We start from the raw sequence: 21,733 nt of genomic DNA on the forward strand, positions 1-21,733 counted from the left end.
GGTCTATTTACAGAGACCATTCTGTTGACAGAGAAAGCAAAAGCCTCTTCCCTCCTTTTGGCCATGTATCCCAACTAAACACATCACCCATGAGGACCTGTCCGGCAGTCTAGTTCTCTTGACAACGAGGCAGAGAAAGGGTCAGGGCAGGACTGTTCCACCCAAAATGGCCACGACTCCCCAACTTTCAGGTGAGAAGGGTCATGGAACATCTGACTCAACAGAATCCTGACGGGGACCCCGGAGGAAAAGGTTCCTCTATCGCCATCCTAGCATCCCACAATCCATCATTTTCCAGAACACATGGTGGGGTTAATGTATATTTGGGGCAGCGGGAGAACTGAAAAACAAAACAAAACAAAACAGCTATTTGTCAAATGAATAGTGAGAAATACATTTCCCTCCCCTCTCCTCCAAGCTTCTAACGTTCATGGCACACAATAGAGGGGAAACAACCATAAAAATGACTTAAGATGTGCCCTTTTGAAGTACAGTAACTGTCAGACAAGTGACTATAAAAATAACATGGTTGAGGAGATCCAAATTTATTTCTGCTTAGTGAATTTCCAGATCAAAAACATACTTGGTTAATCAGTCCAGTTTTGCTTTTGTGCTGTTTCGTTTCTAAATTTTCCTTTCTTTTCATAGACGCTAGCTGATTTTGCTTATGGCAAAAACCTTGCCCACCTCACACTCCACCACTTGGGGAGGCCACGTGGTTGTGGGAACTCCCACCACCTCCTGGTTTCTGGAGGAGGGCTAGGGAAGTGGCAAGTGCCCACAGGGGTGGGTGACGGCCAAGTCCAGACAAGTGGGGCTGAGGCTGCCTGCCCAGGGGAAGGGCCCAGTTCCATCCGTCCTTGTGTGGACGCGGTTCACTCGCCGCCCTTCCATTCCCCCCTTTCTTCTCCCACTCCCTCCCCACAAGCACACACACCCAGGCACAGGCTCCAAAGGTGCAAACAACTAACACTTGCTCTTTGGGGGCAGTGGAGTCTCCAGTTTTCTTGTGGAAGACAACAAAAAAAAAAAAAAAAAAAAAATCCACACTCCACCCCCCACCCCTCACACCCAGCCAGCACCAAGCCATTCCCAGCCCCAGCACGAGACTGCAAATATTCAGAGGCAATTACCCAGAGCCAGTAGGGCGCACATTCGTGCAGGACAGCCGTTTGCAGACTTAATTATTAGAGGCTTTACAAACATTTCAGCTGGGGAGGAATGGAAGGGGAAGGTGGGAGCACCAAAAGGAGTTTTCATTTCTGCTGATTTGAGTGCACGAGCCCTAAGGACAGGGCAGTTTGGGCCTCTTTCAGCAGCCCAGCCACAGAGGTCTGATTTTCCTCAGATAATTAAAGACTCCGAAGGTGAGAAAAATTCAATTTCATTTTGGATCTAAAATCTCTCAGAGATTTCTTTTGAGAAGTCCAGACAATTAAACTGATTTAAGTTTCACGGTTAATAAAATCCTAGATCTACAAAAAACATAAATTCTGGCCAAAACGATATAAATGTGATCACGTTTCCATGTATATTACATGAGAAGATTCCAGATCAGGCCTTGAAGGTATCACTGCTCTGACTGCATTTAAAAATGAGCCTGGGGGGCGCCTGGGTGGCGCAGTCGGTTAAGCGTCCGACTTCAGCCAGGTCACGATCTCGCGGTCCGGGAGTTCGAGCCCCGCGTCAGGCTCTGGGCTGATGGCTCAGAGCCTGAAGCCTGTTTCCGATTCTGTGTCTCCCTCTCTCTCTGCCCCTCCCCCGTTCATGCTCTGTCTCTCGCTGTCCCAAAAATAAATAAACGTTAAAAAAAAAAAAAAATTAAAAAAAAAAAAATGAGCCTGGTACAAGTATCCAGGAGACCCTGGCCCCTACTGAGCAGTGAGGAGCCCCCCCCCCCACCCCCGCAGCAGACAGGCAGCCTCAGGACTGAGGAAAGACACTGAGGAAATGGTGAGGGGCAGGAGAGAGGGATCACAGTGCCAGAGCCAGGGGCGGGAAGTCTAGGAGCACAACTGCTCCTGTTCTCAGATGGGGGAACCCAGGCCCTGTGCACAGGGATGAGCACACAGGACTTTGGACTCTCAGTTCAGTGCTCCTTTCCAGCGCCTCCAGTTGTGAAATTGAGAACCACTGACATAAGATACACCTTGCGTGAAGGTGAGGGAATGAGGCCCGGAGGCTGCTAGGAGCTGGAAGTGGCAAGTGTTTGCCCAAAGCCTCTCCGAGTACTAGGCCCTGCTTTGTGATGGGGCGGGGGCGGGGGGCACCGTGGGAGAGGATGACGTCAGGGCGAACAGCCCACAAGGCCCAGGGGTTATCAGCCCTCTCAGAGGCCTCGCAGGAATTTCCTGTTATGTGATCTGCGTGTTGCAAATAACCACAAGCAAGCAGGCTGTCACTCTTCCCCTCTCTTTTAGGGGAAGCACGGGCTCTTGGGTCACCAGTCGCCTGTGCTCTGCAGCTCTCCAAAGGCGGCATGGCTCCAAGAATGTCCACAGGGAGCCAGCGGGAGGGGATGCGCAGAGAACAAAGAGCGGGCCAGCCCAGGGACGGTGAAATCCCAGCTCCAGGCAGCTCGGTTCTGGGGGTGCTCTGGCTCTGCCCAGAGGAGGATCAGTCAGTGACCTGGAACTCTCTGGATCCAGAACCACGGGTCTAGTTTTTAACGAAAACTTGTACGTGCTTTTGCCTCTCCTCTCCTTTGTTTCAACTGTAAGATGTATAGTACACACACAGGACGACGCGCAACCCCGCGCACGGCCCCCGTGGCAGAGGACTGACACCACACTGAGGCACTCCAGAGGCAACCTCCACCCACGTCCTGCTCCCCACCCCTCCCCCACCCCACCCTCTCCAGAGGGAATGCCGTGCTGGCTTTGGGGATCAGCATTTCCTTGGTTTTCCTTATAATTTGGGCCACATGGTACGCATCCCTGAAGATTACGGTTTAGTTTTGCCTAGCAGTGTGCATAGGTACCACGTGCTCATTTTTCGTTTTGTGTAGGACTCACTCGGATGAAGGTATTTTATTTATCCATTCTGCTATCTACGGCATTTAAGTCATTCTCAGTTTTTGGCTACCACACACAATGCTGCAATGGATATTCTTGAACATGTCTCCCAGTTCGCAGACGCTGGGGTTTCTCTACAACGCGTGCTTGACAATGAAGCCGGGCACAACACAGAATGCGTTCTTCACCGTGAGCGGGGAACGCCAACCTGTGTTCCAGAGCTGTGCTGCCTTTGCCTCCTTACAAGACACTGAGACTCTGCTTCAACAGAGGAGCGGTCACTGGTGACCGAGAGACCAAGAAAACCTAGTTCATCATCAGACCGGCAAGTTAAAGCCATATCCTGATACCTCCCTCTGTAAGGCAAAGCCCAAGATTTTAAAATTCTGAGCTTAACCACAACCAACAACCAAAACAGCTCCCCTTTCTACAAGAAAAATGTCACACACTCCCCAAAAAGAACGAGGCAGCATCTACAGCTTTGGAGCGGACCCACCTGCCCGCACTGTTGACGACAGGCAGTAAGTACAAATGTGTCTCTAAGAGATTAAGTGTAGATAGACTGTCTACCAATAAATCCCAGTCTGAAGTGGGTAGCAGGAGAGGGGAAGGGGACAAGGGGTGGAGAGGGTCCTGGAGGCCACGTCCCCTACAGCTGCCACATACCTGTATACTGGCTGCATCTCTCTTGCTATGCCAATGACGGCGCCTGGCAGGAAATTGTCAAACTCCTCAAACAATTCCCGGATGTTGGTCTTGTACTTCAGGTCTAGGTCCAGCTGAATTATCCGCAGGATCTCTGGAGGAAAGAAAAAGAAAACAATAAGACACAGACACACATCCTGGGAGGCTCAGCCACTGACAGAAAATGAGTGGAAATTGCAGAAACAGGTAGTGGATCATTCTTACAGTCACTGAATGATGCAAAGTTATGGCTGGAAACAGAGGCGCTTCATCCACCAGCAACCCACTCCGCATGAGAAACGTTCGTAAACAACCACTCCACCTTTCCTTCCAATCGCAGGCAGGCATCTTGTCTATAACTCGGTGACCATGTGCCCTACTTCAGGCCCACTGTCCTGGTGTCATTGTCAACAGCACACCACTTCATTCTCAAAAGATCTAGCACGGAGCATACAGGTGTTTCTCTTTGGGGCGCAGCTGGTAAACGACCCACAGGAGAGAGAGCTGAAAACCCGCCCTTATTAGCACGTTCTGCAAACGTAGTGTGTCAGGCTGGGATGCTGACCCAAAGGGGAACAGCTGAAAGACTTCAGATACTGTTTTTATTCCACTGGCTGAAAGACAAAGTGAACTATAATTAGACAAACTGAGTCTCACAATTACCTGGCACATAAGCTCTGTTTGTTTCTGTTGCCTCCAGATGACTCAGGGCGAGAGGGGAGGAGGGAGGCACTGGCTAAGTTCTCTCCTCCTTCCCCTACCAAGCCTGACTCAGCGCCTGTGCCAGCAGGGGACCGGACCCAGCTGATGGGCCTCTGCCCCCCACCCCAGGAGTGATAGCAGGTGACTGAAACCAAGAGGGGAGGAACCAGTGCGGACATGAAATGGGAGGGGCTGCAGGGGCTCCAGAGAGGGGGCGCTCAGGGTCAGATGATGGAGGAGAGAAAGTGCTCTGCACTGAGGAGGAGGCCTGAGGTGGGAATTGGACACGAAGTGCAAGTTCCAGCTTTGCTGCTGATTAACTCTGTGACCCTGGGAAAATGACTTGTTTAAATCCTAGCTGTCTCATTTGTTAATGTGGGGGTGATACACGGGCCTCGGGAGGCTGTGGTGCCGGGAAGAGGAGAGGACAGATGGGAAACATCTTGTATTCAGGCTGCAGAGGACTGCAGGAATCCAGGGTCTGGGGAGTAGGGAACTCACTGATGCCTGACGCAGTCAAGGGAGACTTCATGGAGGAGGGAGACTTGGGCTGGGCTGTGAACTATGGGCATGCCTGGGCAGCCGAGGCACACTAACACCCATCCGGAACATGAGGCTCCCCCCAGGACATGACGGCTGTCTGAACACAGGCTTCCCGAGGAAGCCCTCTGAAGACAGGGACCCTATCTTTGGCATCTCGGCCTCCACCCGTTCATAGGGCAGGCCTTGGTGGTCAGTAAACACTCAGGAATGTTTGTGGAATTCAATAGCCATTCTCGAAATTAGTTTATGAAGAAATCACAGCTTATGATTCCAGAAAAACTGATTCATTTGTTCTTGTTCTCTTTTCCTTTGTGGCACAGGAAAAAAAAAAAAAAGACAAAACAAAACAAACAACACATCAGTTGACGTTTGACGTGAGCGTTCTGAAAAAAATAAGTTACACTAGGTGAGACCCCAGCTGCCCAGGCCGGAGGAAAGTAAGGGGGCACCAAAGCCACGCCTCTCTGGCCCTGTGGGAAGGGGATGCAGGAAAATGAGCTCGCCCAGCCATGGAACACTGCTGCCTGCCTGGCTTCACACTGCCCATCCCCACACACCAGTGAGTAAAACTGCTGCTCTCCCTCCTGCACTAAAAACAGCAATAACAACAACAACAACAGAGAAACCAGGAAAGGTGACGACTCGGGGCCTGCGGTCGGGAGGCCCTTGTGTTGACGTCACTGTCTCCCAGAAAGCTGCCTTAAACTAGGAGTGGAGAAGAGAGACAGACCACGGGGCAGAGCCTCAGGGCACCCGTTGCTTTCAGAGGTGGCCCTGGGGAACAAAGACACAGTACCTGATGGGGACCTTAGGGAAGGACACTGTGTCCCAGGAGAGAACATCTAGGAATGAGAATCGTAGCCATCAAGAAGTCATGGTGAGGGGGTGCACACACACCCCGTCCAGCCACTTTTCTTCCTCCCTCCCTCCCTCCCTTCCTTTCCACTTCCTGTGCCCCAAGCTCCTACATCCAGGGTCTCAGGTGGTTCTTACACACAGTAGAGCAGAGCACTTAATGAGACAGGGACAGGAGGGCACCATCATTCTGAGGAGAGAAACCACATCACGACAGGTTCTGCCGAGGAAGGTGGTGGAAGGGAACAAGGGCGTTTGGCCGAAAGATGGGGAGGCCTCAAGGATATATGGTGGAACTTCTGTGTGGTATTGACAGGGCTATGCAAGAAGGGGAAATGTCATCCTCATGGCTCCAGGGTGTACTTCCAATGACACCAGTGACAGTCAAATGGAAGCACCCACCCTTTCTGCGAGTGGTTTTTAAGTACCCAATATTGCACAGGCACTTAGCTTACTTCTCATAACCACCCAACGTGTTGAGTTATCCCTATGTTCACATGAAGAAACAGCCTTAGGAAAGTTAAAAACAACAGCCCAAGGTCCCACAATAAACAAGTGTTGGAGCTGGGGTCTGACCTTTGGTCAGCTTCACATGAAAGCCCAGCACGCTCTTTCCAGTTGACCCTGATTCCCCTCTGATCAGAGAGAAGCTCCAGGGAGGCAGATCTGGCACCCCCTGCCACCATAGAGGGGCACAGCGAAGTGCCAAGGACCTTGACAGACAAAAAGCGGAGCAACAAGCTGGCCAAATGTAGAACGTAAGGGAAGTCCTCTACATGCAAATAGTTCCGCTATAATTAAAGAAACTCCCAGTGGTGGAGAGGCCAGTCAGCTGGTCTTCCTTGAGAGTCTACCACGTGCTATGTGTACCCCTTGGTCTTTCAAGGCCACCTAAATCCAACCTATTCTGCGAAGTGCAGCCCGAATGCCTCCTTCCCTCCCCTGCCTGGACAGGCCCCGGTCAAAGTCATGGGCATTGCCACCTGGGTACCTGCCTCCCCATCTTTGCCAGAGTGAGTGTTCCTTGAAGGTGGGAATGTGCTGGGAGAGTGGAGTTCAGGGGCATCAGATGTCTCCTGAAGAGACCCAGCTCCTTCATTTTGGCAGAGCCCTGGCCTTGTCTTAAGAAGCCCATCAACTCCCTCTCTCTCTGCCCCTCCCCCGTTCGTGCTCTGTCTGTCTCTCTCTGTCCCAAAAAAAAAATAAATAAAAAAACGTTGGAAAAAAAAAAAAAATGGGGCGCCTGGGTGGCGCAGTCGGTTAAGCGTCCGACTTCAGCCAGGTCACGATCTCACGGTCCGTGAGTTCGAGCCCCGCGTCAGGCTCTGGGCTGATGGCTCAGAGCCTGGAGCCTGTTTCCGATTCTGTGTCTCCCTCTCTCTCTGCCCCTCCCCCGTTCGTGCTCTGTCTCTCTCTGTCCCCCCAAAAAAAATAAATAAATAAAAAAACGTTGGAAAAAAAAAAAAAAAAAGAAGCCCATCAAAAAATCTAAGTACTTTCCCTGCCCTTTAGGGACTGGCTGGGGTAAAGCTGGAAAAGGCCATGTGCGGCCCTGAGACATAGGAATTTGAGATGTTTTTATGGTTTTATAACTCCTCACTTGTAAGGTACCTTATTTTACTATAAGTTGCTAATACTTCTTCCAAGAGGGACTTCACCAAATAAGTTAACTGGTTAGGAAGGGAAGAGGCAGCACGAACGGACTTCTTCACACTGATGTGAAAGGACTGACCCAGTTACTACTCTTTGGGCTGAGGCAGGAGGACACTCCCTTCTGTTCTGAGAGCCGACAGCCCTCAGAGCAACCTGCAATGTCATGCGGGCATCTATCCAGACGGTTATTCTTTTATGTGATTTTGAAATAAGATGCCAAGTTGCAAATGTCACTGCTGGAAAGAGGAAGATGCTTACTAGGAAGGCTGGAATGGACTGGGGTGAGATTCTCTTAAAGGGCCCTGCTCCTCTGGCCTCTGGTCCTTGGTGTCGTCCTCTCTCTGTGGGAACTGCATGGCTGGGGCAGGGGAGGTGGTATCTATAATGATGAAAGTCTCTTCTAAGGATGAAATAAGATGGACACATGGCAGTGGCAGCAATGGTGACAGCCCAGAGGGGATGCTGGCTGGAGGACGGCTGTAATGACAGCAGTTATGACCACTGAGATTTAAGTAATAAATGGGTGAGATAACTGACTCCAAAACAAAAAGGAGATGAAATCTATAAAGCATGGGAAAAACCGTCTCAGAAAAGGGACTAGACATCTACAAAACTCAAAACAATGGCCAGCGTCCAGGCTGGGTGAATGTCTGCCATGTCAGAATCCCGTGAGAAAATGGTTAAAAAAAAAAAAAAGGGCAGAATAATCTAGGATAACAGATCTGAAAGAAGAGCAAATCTACCCATTATACAGATGGAGAAACTGAGGACCAAGGATGACACGGGACTTGTCAGGGGTCACACAGTTGAGCTAAGTGGCAAAGCTGGTCCCAGAACTCAGATCTTCTGATTGCCTAGCCGATGCTCTCATGTCAGTTAGTGCCCCCCACCCTCTACCCACTCCCAATTTGGGCCATAAACTCAAGAGCAGAAAACACTGTGGCCAAAATAATATGGCCCAAAGGGCTATGCGCAAGACTTGCCAGGCACCCAATACAAGCAGCTCATGGAGGATGTGTATATCATACCATGAAAGCGGAAACCTGAAGATAAATAGTCGCAGCTAAAGAAAGAAGAGACCTCCATGATCCACATACTTTATAGCCAGCTTTTGGAAAACTGCTCTCCATATTCTCACATTAACATCAGGCAGGGATGTCAGAAAACAACCAAAGCCAACAAATCTTTAAATTTCTCTAAGAACACACCTTGAGTCGCACATTCAAAGGGAGGCAGAAGCCTGACTTAACAACCAGGAGTCACCCATGGAGACACAAGCTCGGTGCCTGGTGTGAGAACTACAACAGCCAGTAGTAAAACACTGTCCCCCCACCTCCGCTGGTCCACCACCCAGTCATCTTCTGTTCTAGCTGGACCTGTTCACTCCTGGAAACATGTTTGCTGCGACATCCAGTTAGTTGGAAGATGAGCCATCCAACCAGCCCCTCAAACTTGCCAATCTTGTCATGTATGTGTTTAATCACAAAACCAAGAACTGAAGTGCATCATTTTCTCAGATAGAAGGAAGCTTGCCCATGTGTCAGGAAAAGTCCTGTGTGGCATGAGGGATTTGAGGAACATGATCCTCAGATGAGCACCAGGGCTGAGGCAGGCTGGCCAGACCCCTCAGTAGATGACAGAATGCAGAGGAACTCCCAGCAGTGTCCCTTCATGGATCGGCATTCAGGACTTTGAACGCTGGTTTCCATGGGGGACGGTTGTTGGCAAGAGATCAGACAGGCTGACCCGGGCCATTTCAGGAAATGGAAGAATTGCTGTATCCTGGGTATAGAAGGCGGTTCAGGGGTCCTGGCTGAAACCCCCAACCACAGGACTGATAAACATCTGACAATAAGACAGGAGCCATTAGTATATGTCAACTCAAAGTGGGAAAGGATGCTAAGGATCTAGGTGGGATTTTTGGTCTGAGACCTTTTTCCACTTGAACTTCAAGGGGGTAAAGTAGTGGTATCATCTTCACAAGGGGCCACATCCACTCACCTCACTCTCTCATGCTCCCATTGCAGGCTAACAAAATGGTGCCACTCGTTTCTAACAGGTTAGAAAAGGAAAGATGGGACTAGAAGTGCTGGCTACAAATGCAGCTTTCAAGACCTAGACCATTACCATCATGACCACCCTGGCCCTGGAGAGCACGGAGGAAGTAACTGACTGCCCAGGTGACTGTACTCAGGGTTCAGGAGGCCCAACCCGGCTGCTGGCGCCTGAGGCCCCGAGCACAGCCTGGCTGAGCCAGAGGGTCCATTCCTCTGCTCCAGTGCACAGCAGAAGACAACATGCGCGGCCTTAGAACCAGCTGGGCGCTTCCCAAGTCAACATTCCCCCGTGGAAAGGCTTGAGACAGCTCATCATCAGCCTTCAATTAAACCAGTCACAAGGCATGTCATCTGACCATGGATGGAATTACAACCCAGAGTGAGTAATTAATGATACCCAAAAACAAACAAAAGGGGAAAAGAAGCCTCTTTTCCACTCCCCTCCCTTCTCCTAGCCCCAGAAGTAATTCCTGGTAGATGCATCCTAACACACACAGAACAACACACGACAAAACAGATCAGGGAATTATGAAAAGACAGACATGCTTGGGTAAGCACTGGGCCTACCATCCTGCACAACGAACGGGCCTTCTCCGAGGGGGCAGATTGACTGTGCAAGTGCCTCCTTTCTCCTTCTGTCTTGAAAAAGCTTCAGAGCTTTCCAGAGATAAATATTTATAACACATCAGAGGGCTTTCACCTCAGAACACTACCCCTAGCTTTCCATTAGCCAGGAGAGGGTTCAGGGAGAAGGGGACACTGTGGCAACCCGAGTCTGTGAGGTGTCATGAGGTGGAGAATCTGGAAGCAGCTGCTTGGAAAGGAAGCTTGATTTCTCACTGTCTACTTGGAAACACTGCAACAATTTGCCACCTGTTTTATCCTCCTCTGGTGCTTCGTAATGGCTCCTCGGAGGCACATCTGGCCTGCAGGAGCCAAAGGCCACTGAGAGGGGTAGGGACCACCCCCCCCCCCCCCCCCCCGCCAACGGTAAGAGGCCCACGGCCCAGGCCCAATCCTGATGTGCCGCACCAGCCACGCCAGACTGGCTGCTCCTGCTGTACAGGGTCTCGGGCTGTGATGGAAGACTGGCCACCACAATGCACAGACCCCAGCGGCGCCCCTGAGGGCGTCTGTAGTTGACAGTGGCTGTGGTGATTCTCAGACCCAACAGAGAACTTGGGTCTCTTCCCAGCTGGGCCTTTCCCTGTCCCTCAAAGCCCCCCTCTCCACTCCTTTCGCGGCATAAGGCCCAGCTGCAGGACGGCAGGCTAACTATGGGGAGAGCTGCCACCAACGAAGGTGGGACATGCCAAGCGTCCAAGGCCTTGGGTACAGACTCCTGGGGCTCCTCCAGCCTGGTCACACGGTCCCTCCTGAGGAGCAGAGAGATGGTATCCGTGTGCCAGGCCATGACGAGGGCTTTACACTTACTGAGCCAGCTCATGAACCTCTGCTTCACTTCTGCCAGGCGGCCATTAGGACCTCCTGTGTTCAGATGAGAAACCAGAGGCAGAGAGAGTATGGGCGACTTGTCTAAGGCAACCTAGTGAGGAAGCGTCAGAGTTGAGATCACAGACTTCCTCACCCAACAGAGCATTTGATCCATCACACACGGGTTTCCGTGTGTGTCTTCACACACAGATGTCTGAAAAGCCTTCAGACGTCCCTGAGGCCCTTTTAAAATCTCCCTATCTTTAAACATATGAAATGCTGCCACATCAAGGATGAAAACATCAGACAGCTCCAGAGCACCCCGGTACAGTGGCTGGGGCTTCTGTGGAGAGAAAAGGGGTTCCCACCTCCCACAACCACCTCCCTCAAGACCCTTACCCTCAGTGAGCTGAAAAACTATTGGAGTTCCCTTCCATTGAGCAGAGGCCAAGGGAGAAACTTCGGTTGGGGGGGGGGGGGGAGAGTTTCACGCCACAAAAGTTGAAAGGAAGTTTTCAATGACAATAGCCAACAGGCAGAAAATGTATTATAATCATTTAATCATCCAAATGCTCTGAGATTGGTATTATGATTTCTGCTTGACAAATGAGGAAATGAAGAAGTATGGTAATCAAGATCACACAGCTGGAAAGTGGCAGGGCTGAGACTCACAAGGGAATGCTGGGCTCTAAAGCCCATCTTGCTCTTCACCACCCCCCCACCCCTCTCCCCCCCCTCCCCCGCCCCCCTCCCCAGGGCGGCCAGGACACAACAGGCTGGACCCTGCAGACGCTGCTCAGCCAGGAAGTCCCTGACTCTCCCCAGGCTGATCTCTGTTTTCCACATCAGCAGCCTGCACCTACCTCTGGGGGAGGAGCGAAGGGAGGAAATGGAGTTCCTGCGAGTGATTTACACAACCTGTTAGCAGCTCTGGTAAAAGGTTTGGGGGCCAAGAGGTTGAAATTAATGGCCACAGTCAGTTTTATGCATTAGCTATACAACAAATTCTTTCTTCCAGCCCTACTCACCCCCTCTCAAAATTAAGCATGGAAAAGTGAGTGTGAGCTATGGCTCCGTGCTCACATTTTTTATAACTATCAGCTCCTGTTTTGTGGACAAAACAAATTATTATGAAAAGGCACAGTTTTTGCTTTAGCAACAGTGTAACATGAGCCTCCTCCCTCACCCCTAGTGCCTTCGGTGACTAGGTATATAAATCATATCCTTTAGGATAGGACAGAATTTATTTCCAACTTGGCTGAAAAACTTTAGGGACGTATATAATATACGACAACACATATAACACCTGGTCTCAATTTTCCTCTCACTTCTACTGCCAATATGAAATTATAGCTCATGTATCTTTACGAATTTTAATCTACAGAGGAAACTGAATTTTGGATTTGGAAAGCAGAACATCCGCCTTTCTTTCCTTTCTATGGCATGGATGTCCGTGGCCCCCGCTGGCCTCTCCACAGCTTCTAGCTCTCTGGGGTCTGCTAGAAACTTGATTTTTTATCTGCAAAAGCTTAAGCCCTGCTTCCTATTTGGGGCATGACCACATTCTGGCTTTGTTCACCAACACGGAGACTGACGCCAGGTCTCTGCTCTTCACCAGGAGGCTTTTTTCAAAGAGCCCTGGGGATGGCAGCTGGAGAAAACAGTCCTCTTTGGGCAGAAGTCACAGGTGTTTTCTGAAAATAGTGATACACTGACCACTAGTCTACCCGAACGCTCTCACGGCTCAACTTTCCAAACTGCTCACTCTGAGGTTCTTCACCGGAATTGTGGGGGCCCCTGTTTCTAATCTCATCTGCCCTCACTCTTTACCTCCCCCAACCACTCTCTCCCTCTTTCTTGCATTTGAGCCCAGGCCACACCTATGGATTCAGTGTAAAATTAGGAAAACTAGGGGCATCTGGGTGGCTCGGTCAACTGAGCGTCTGACTTTTGCTCAGGTCACAATCTCATGGTTCATGAGTTTGAGTCGCGCATCAGACTCACTGCTGTCAGCCTGTCAGCACAGAGCCCACTTTGGATCCTCTGTCCCCCTCTCTGCCCCTCCCCCGCTTGCACTCCCCCAAAGGAAAAGTAACAAAGGTTTTATTCCACTGCCTGCCGCCCCCATCCCCATGCCAAGCTCTGACACACACTGGTGCCTCTGGCCCAGCCAGCTTGTCTGGGCCTGGTCACCACAGCCTGCCCCTTAGGTTTACGCAAATGACAATGGCAATAACAGGACTGATTCCTTGTATTTTTATGGCACATAGCAACATGCAAAGTGCTTTCCCAACTCACAAAACTCTTTGCTATGCTTTAGCTTGTTTAAACCTTACAACAACCCTAGGGGGCAGGGGCATCCATGTGGGTTGGGTCCAGCTGCATAGAACAGAAGATGTAAAGTAACAATGGTTTGAACACACAGAAGACTAAAGCTAAGTCATCCAGGTGTGGTAGGGCCACTTCATGAAGCTGTCAAAGGTCCTGGCTCCTTCTACCTTTCCGTTCTATTATCCTAGACCTGGTTTCCATTCTCAAGGTCACTGCATGGTGCCAGAGAGCTACTGGGGCTCCAGGCAACAAGGGGGAAGAAAGGGAAAGGTTCCCTCCCCTTACCCCCTGCAATGAGGCAGACCCTTTGAACAACTTTCCTGGAAGTCCCTAATTTAGTCACATGGCCACACCTAGCTGCAAGGGAAGCTATGAAATTATTTTACGGGGCATAATGCTGCACCCAAATAAATGGGATTCGCTTATAAATGAAAAAGAAGGGGCACCTCAGTGGCTCAGTCAGTTGAGCGTCTGACTTTGGCTCAGGTCATGATCTCGTGGTTCGTGGGTTCAAGCCCCACGTCGGGCTCTGTGCTGACAGCTCGGAGCCTGGAGCCTGCTTCGGATTCTCTGTCTCCCTCTCTCTCTGCCCCTCCCCCACTTTTGCTCTGTCTCTCTCAAAAATAAACATTAAAAAATAATAAACAAACAAACAAACAAACAAACAACTGAAAAGGAAGAGAATGGACACAGAGCAGCAACTAGCAGTACTTCCACAGCTGGCACACAGTAATTCCACTCACTTGACAGGTGAAGAAATACAGGCCCAAAGGATTAGGCTTTGCTAAGCTCACATCATCAATAACGGCAAAACAGGAACCAAGCCCGTGTCCTCTGACCCATGTGCACACACCTCTTCCCTGTTCAGGAAGCCCTCTCGCCCCTGGTGAGCTCCGGCCGCACTCCCGTCCGCCCACCTTCCAGACCTCCGATCGGCCCTCACCGGCTCCTTGCTGGCCACCCCTGAGAGTGTGCCCGCCAGGGCAGGGCTCCTCCATCACTGGCTTCACTCGTCACATCCAGGCCGGCTCTCCACCCTGTGTCCCAATGTGTCTCTCGGAATCCAGACACAGTCACGAGGAAGGTGAACCACGCCAGAGACAGTCAGACCCCAGACAGCAGGGCAGGCCCTTCAAACGGTCTCCAGGACGCCACAGGAGTTCTGTGAGCACGACACCTCGCTTGGGGGGCACCACGCGGGGGTGGCTGCCACCTCCTCACCCTGTTTCTGGCGGCAGGCCTCTCAGGTGCCCATTCTGGCACTGAGAGCACACTTTTTTTTTTTTTTTTAATTTTTTTTTTTTTCAACGTTTATTTATTTTTGGGACAGAGAGAGACAGAGCATGAACGGGGGAGGGGCAGAGAGAGAGGGAGACACAGAATCGGAAACAGGCTCCAGGCTCTGAGCCATCAGCCCAGAGCCTGACGCGGGGCTCGAACTCACGGACCGTGAGATCGTGACCTGGCTGAAGTCGGACGCTTAACCGACTGCGCCACCCAGGCGCCCCCTGAGAGCACACTTGACACGCACTGCCTGGTTGTGTGCTGGGCCAGAAGGCTGACCAAGGGTCCCTGGTGACGACACCCACGTGAGCACAGACCATCCTGCTGTCAGCGTCCTAGCACTGCGGCCATCTCTTCCACGTCACTAATGAAACGGTTTCTGTATTTTGGCAGTTCCTCCCAGGATGGATGATGAACCCATTACTCCTTCCTGGGCCTGAACATCCTGAGCCCTTTTCACCCAGTGGACTCACCCTCCTCTCTGTGGGGTCCTGCAGCCTACCGCTACCCAGGTCTCCCCCACCCCCTCTGCAGCGAACGCAGCAGAAGGACCTGCAACCACGGCTGAGACGCCGCACGAGGAGGGTAAGTGCGATCAGGGGAAGAGCCAGCTGCCCCTCTCGGAAAAGCAGCAGCCCGGCCGCGGGCACACGAGCAAGTTCTCCCAGGACCGCAGGGCAGCCGAGGAGAGAGCGGCCCCACGTCATTCCTTGTGCCCAGAAATCCACATCGCGGCAACTGTTGAAGGGAAAAACCAGTTTCTCTGTGTTAGGAGCCCAGAAATACCTTTTTGAGGCTTATATGCAAAGAACTACCCATTCCCTTACTTTTTGCAGCAGGAGAAAAAAAATATGGTTTTAATTTTGGGGGGAGCAACACCTGTGGGCCCGTGACAGTTTGCAAACTGACTTGGCCAGTGGTCAGATAGCTTTTCAGGTTTCTTGTCTCCTGAGCCAGGCCTCTTGCCAAAATGTCATGTTATTTTATTGATTCTTATGCTACGTTAAAAAAAAATGATCTATCATCACCTATAAAATGAGGTTCCAAATGCCACATACTGTGCTAAGCATTTTTATGTATTTTACCTCATTTAATCTTTACATGTAAGGATTACTGTCCCTATTTTATAGACTCTCCCACCAACACAGTGGTGTTTCAATGCTTTCACCCCTGTTTACCAAGGTTAAGGGGAGCCTCGCAGGAGCCTAAGTCTGCTAAGAATTACCCGAGAACCTGAGGAAGCCACAAGACTCCATTCTAACTTCCATTTAAAACACAAATCTGGGGCCACCTGGGTGGGTCAGGCAGTTAAACATCCGACTCTGAGTTCGAGCCCCGCATCAGGCTGTAAGCTGACAAGTGGAGCTTCTTTGGGATTCTCTTTCTCCCTCTCTCTGCCCCTCCCCCGCTGCACTGTCTCGCTCTCTCAAAATAAATAAGCTTTTAAAAAATTAAAAAAAATAAAACACAAATCTGCCTTCCTATGGAGCAAGGGTGCCTGAGAAAACCCCCTTCCTAACCTGTTCCCATCCCAGACTCTATAACCAAAAAGATTCTGTCTTCCAAACTGTACCTAAGCACTAATTAATTCATTTCTGTTTTAATTAAATCTTAATTTCATTTAATTACCTAGTTTCTATTTTATAATTAAAATTTAAGTCATTTGTTTTAATTTTTAATTAAAGACATAAAATATAATGCCGAACTGACATAATTGTAGATGAAATTAAAAAAAAAAAAATTAGGCCTAAATATTTCAGTGTGTATTTCCTAAGAAACTTCATGACAGCACAACTATCAGGACCGGGAAATTAACATTAATGCATCACTACCGTTTAATTTATAGTCCCATTCAAAATCTGTCAATTGTCCAAAAACAAAAACAAAACTTCTGGTCTAGGATGGAATATAGTTGTCACATCTCTTCCGCCTGACGTAGTCCCTCGGTCTTTCCTCATCTTGTGTGACCAGGGACGATTTGAGGAGTACAGCCCAATTATTTAGTAAAATCTCCCTCAACGTGCATTTGTCTAATGTTTCCTCGTGATTAGATTCAGGTTATGCATCTCTGTCAAGAACACCACAGACACAGTGCAGTGTTCTTCTTGCTGTCACATCAGGAGGCACAGCATGTCAATTTGTCCCATTACTGATGATGTTAATTTCAATCGTAAAGTTACCGTTTGTTCTTTGTAACAACAGCATTATGTGGGGAAACATTTTGAGACGGTGAAAATATCCTATTCCCGAACAAATTTTTGCCTGCTCTGGTTCAGTATCCATTGATTCGCCTCACCTGAATAAATTATTACTATAATGGTTATCACCAAATGGTGACTTTCCAATGCCTTCATTCCCTCTACGTTTATTAGCTGACATTCTACTGTAAAGAAGAACTTTCTGGCATCCCTGCTTACAACAGGTCGTGCCGGGCAAATTCTTCCCTGACTGGAAGGCTTCGGGGTCGCCCGCCACAGGGGCACTGGACAGGGGAGCATCAGGGTTGCTGGCGGTGTGACTTCAGATCCATCCTCCAAGAACCCAGTGGGAGGTGGGAGGGGCGGGAGGGATGGAAAATGACCCTCTTGGAAAACCTTCAGCGGTACCACGCTAGAGGGCCCTTGTGCATTCTTACAAAAATAAGTAAGTGAATAGACAGACTAGTTGGACATGACTGCATATTGCAGATAGTTTCAGAAGGCGACACCACCCCACCCTGGCTTTCCTCTATTTCGTAAAACAAGCAATGCATGGGCTCTACCTTATTTGATGAAACGTGAATTTAAGGACTTAAGGCAAGTATGAGTAGACAGGGCACTGGAGTAGAGGCCTGGCTCACAGGTCTGACTCTGCCGCTACGTCCAGCCTTGGGCAAGCCACCTCCCATGTGGGCATCAGTTCTCCCAGACTGTAAAGATGAGCGGGTTAGGACACACATCCTCCAAGACCCCCACCCCGGCCCTACCACCCATGATTCTGAACAGAGGTGGCCCTTTTCCCTCACTCATAACCCATCGGCTGTTCTCAGAATAGCACATTTATCAGGCACAGGAGATAGGCCTCTCTGTGTTGACCTCAGCCATGCCAAGCCAAACAAGCCATAAAGTCCCTACTGCGTGCCGATGTACTATGACAGTGTGGAGGAGGTTCAGAAATGAATGCCATTGTTACTAGCCTCAAAAACTGCAAATCTAGTAGCATTTTCATTATATATTCTCTGCTGCCGCCACTACTGCTTCCAATCCTCCTTACGAGCATTCTTCACGGTGATAAGTATTACCATATGAAACTAACATTTATGTAGTACCTACTGTGTGCCACACACTGGATTACTTAAAAAAAATTTTTTTAATGTGTATTTCTTTTTGAGAGAGACAGGGACAGAATGTGAGTGGGTTAGGGGCACAGAGAGGGAGACACAGTATCCGAAGCAGGCTCCAGGCTCCGAGCTGTCAGCACAGAGCCCGACGCAGGGCTTAAACTCACGAGCTGTGAGATCATGACCTGAGCCAAAGTCGGACGCTCAACCGACTGAGCCACCCGGGCGCCCCACACTGGATAACTTTTAAATCTCCCAGTTCCCATTTAACAAAGGTGGAAAACTCAGGTTTATAGTAGCCACAGAACTTGCCCAAGGTCACTCAGCTGGTGAGTGACAAAGCAGGAATGCACATCGGGCCTAAGTGGTTCCAGAGTCTGAGTTCTTTCGCCTCCACAGGCTCCCTTTAAACACGTTCGCTTCGAAATCCACGCATACCCCATGCCAGTTTATCTGTTGCTGATAACAAACCACCCCAAGAGTTAGCATCTTCAAATACTGTATGCTTATCCCTCATGGATCTGTGGGTCAACTATGCTTGGCTGGACGGTCCTCACGTGGGGTCTCCCTTGTGGAGACAGTAAAATAGCAGCTGAGGCTGCAGCGTCAGCCAAAAGGCTGGATGACCACATGACTCACGCTGCTTATCGGCAAAGAGCTCAGCTGGGGCTGTCAACCAAAGCGCTTTCCTGTGGGCTCTCCCTAGGGTATTGGCTTTGCCCGGCGTGGCAGCTGGATTCCCAAAGGGGAGCCTGCCAAGAACAAGTGTTCCGAGAGACCCAGGCTGATAGTGCACGGCTCCTAGGGACCGAGCCTCAGAAGCCATGCTACGTCACTTCCACAATATCCTATTTGTCAAAAACAGGTCACCGAGCCAGCCCAAATTCAAGGGAGGGAACTGCACTAAGCTGTGACTACTGGGAGGCATGGCTGCTTTGCCTCATCCCACCGTGGCATTACAGATTATTTAAATTTCTTTATGGTAGTCTACATCTCTACAGTACATATGTATTCTTTTGTAATCACTGAAATGAATTAATATTCTAAGACATATAATATTATAATATATAACATGATTATCAGTATGTCAAATATACACAAAGTATTATTGATGTATTTATATGTGTATACACTGGAAGAACTGGAAGAAAATGTGCATTAAAAAAGTTTTTTTTTTTAATGTTTATTTTTGAGAGAGAGAGAGAGAATGACCAGGGGAGGGGCAGAAAGAGAGGGAGACACAGAATCCAAAGCAGGCTCCAGGCTCTGAGCTGTCAGCACAGAGTCTGATGCAGGGCTTGAACCCATGAACCGCCAGATCGTGACCTGAGCCCAAGTCGGAGGCTTAATGGCCTGAGCCAACCCAGACGCCCCAGAAAATGTGCATTTTTTAAAGTACTTTTCATCTTCTCAAAATGGACATGTATTGCTTTTAAATTAAAAACATTTTTTCAATTAAAAACATTCATTAAGGGATTAACTAATCCCTAATTAACTACCTCATAGAATATACCCATTTTATGGCAACACATATCAGATTTAAGGTATTTGCCATGACCTTTAGTTTTTTTTAGGATTCCTTCTCAAGGTGGCTAGAGCTACCCATTTTTATAATCTGTATCCTATAATCAAGTCTATCTAGAGATATCTGCCTCCCTCTTACTTCACCACAAGGTAGCTTTCTGGATTTCCAAATGCATTTTTTTTTTTTTTTAAGAAAAAGGAAAGAACAAGCTGGGAGTTACTCTCATTTGATGTTTTTTCCTGTCATTTATGTAAGTGTACTTGTGCTACATTTTCCACATCTCCTCTTGCCAAACACCTCTTCGAAGTTCAAGGCAAATGCAGGCACTTTGGAGATCTCAGCAGCTGAGAAAAAACCCTCGAGTCTACTATGAGGAGTCTTTCTCTCAGTCTTTTTCTCAGCTCCAGGCGTGAGGAATCCAAAAAAAGACAGACCAGCCTTAGAGATATACAAAGACACAGGACCACAACCTGGGATGTACAGTCAACCTTCTGCAGCAAAGGGGATAGCCTGAGGGGGTAGGCAGAGCAAGTCCCTCCAGTCAGGTAAGTGACCGTAAGAACCTCCCTGTGGAAAATGGTGGCTGAAGGCAATAAAGCTAGGGCATCTGAACCCAACTCCAAAAGCAGGCAAGGGGCTTCCGTCTGAGTCACAGCACCAAAAGACAGTGGTGAGCGTGCACTGAAAACTTCTGGAATTGAGTACAGAGAAAGAAGGAAACACGGGCAAGAGGTGTCAGGAGTGGGACTGAGTTCTGACAGCCCCGCCTTCCCAAAGGAAGGCAAGTTCTGACCAGCCAAGCCCTGGGATCTGCTACCAAGCCCACAAGCATTAGCAGCTCTGGGAGCCTAAGAGGCTGATTTGTTGAGTCACTCAGCACTATTTTTACCCAGCCACTTTCCAACCATAAACCCACATTTCAAATTTCATTGTTTGGGTGGATTAAGAAATTTTGACTTGGCCTTTCTTGTGGTTTAATTTCCTGCGTGCCTGTATGAGGGAAAAACTTGAGCATTCCTATGGAAACATGATATTTGGACCTTTTCTTGGCAGGATAGTGTCCACAGTTTTGGTGTCTCGACTGTTCTCCAAACCTACATTGCTCAGCAGAGAGGCCTTGACCTGTCCCGTTCTCCCCTCTATTGAGGCAGATAGTTTCCCACATGGCAGTGTAGATCGTCTGGCTACCGGAATACTAGGTCAGGGCAAATTTGTTTATGAATATCCCACTCCAATATTAACAGACAAAGCCGTCTCTGTGCAATTCACATAACAGTCAATCGTGACCTTATTAGTCATTAGTGATAAACACCCAGGTACTGAGTTCGATAACTGTCAGTGACAGAAGAATTGAACAAGCTTAAAACGATCGCCAAATGATTTCAATTATAAAGTGAGGCGTGACTGTGTGGTCATAGGAACAAGAAACACATACCAGAAGAAAAAGGAATGTTCCTTTTCTGTGGAAGCCAGGATGAGCCCTGTTTTCTTTTTAAAACACTTTCACCTCCACTCACATCTGAAGTACAGTTGTGATGCCTGGTAACTTCCATTCCTTTGATATAAACAGTCTCTAAAACCTCAGGGTCTTCCTGAAGACCAAAACTGCCGAAAACACTTTAGCTCAGGCAGAGCTGTGACTTTCTGTTCAAAGATGGAGCCCCCTTTCCAACAGGAAAATCTGGAACTGCACCAAATTTGCCTTCTGCATCAAATGAGAGCCTTGACGTGCTATAGTAAAAGCAAAAAAAAAGTCAATGTTGCTGGAAGTAAACCACTCAGGAGTAGACACGCCCCCTGAAGCTGGCAGTGTGAGCAGAACCCTGCGTTCTCTCCTAAGTCCAAGGGCAGCACCACAGTAGGCACAGCAACCACACACGAGCCAGCAACGCACTGCACAGTTCTGAGACACAGGACACCTTTCCTGTTCATGACGGACAGCTGTGCATTCTTTTGATCATCCAACAGATATTTATCAGCCCCCTGCTATGTGGCCGGTGTTCTGACCACTGCAGATAGAGCAGGGAAGACAGCCCAGGGACCTGCTTCCATGTCACTCACAGTCTGGTCTGGACAAGATGACTTCACACAGCAGGAAATGCCGGGGGGGGGGGGGGGGAGAAGAAGCAAGCTGAGCAAGGGGGTGCAACAGGATATGGTGAGGGGCAAGTGAAGTTGGGAAGACCGAGAACACCTTTAAAACAAGCAGCATTTGAGCTGAGACGTGAACGATGGGGAAAGAGAAATGCCAAGATACAGGGGAACACAGAGCAAAGGGAGCCACTGGTGAAAACCCAGAGCTGGCCTTGAGCCGAGTGAAAGAGGAGAGGGA

At 49.3% G+C, this 21,733-nt stretch overlaps 1 protein-coding gene across 1 annotated transcript in view; it reads right to left on the reverse strand.

Annotated features, from left to right (window-relative positions):
• XXYLT1 (xyloside xylosyltransferase 1) overlaps positions 1-21,733 on the reverse strand; it is a 171,139-nt gene that overhangs the window by 70,894 nt on the left and 78,512 nt on the right. The window contains exon 3 of the mRNA XM_030328639.1: positions 3,681-3,813. Coding sequence (XP_030184499.1) covers positions 3,681-3,813 — 133 coding nt within the window. The remainder of the gene's footprint in view (positions 1-3,680; positions 3,814-21,733) is intronic.

Source organism: Lynx canadensis, chromosome C2 (genome assembly GCF_007474595.2).
Source record: "Lynx canadensis isolate LIC74 chromosome C2, mLynCan4.pri.v2, whole genome shotgun sequence".
In the NCBI taxonomy this organism is placed as follows: Eukaryota; Metazoa; Chordata; class Mammalia; order Carnivora; family Felidae; genus Lynx; species Lynx canadensis.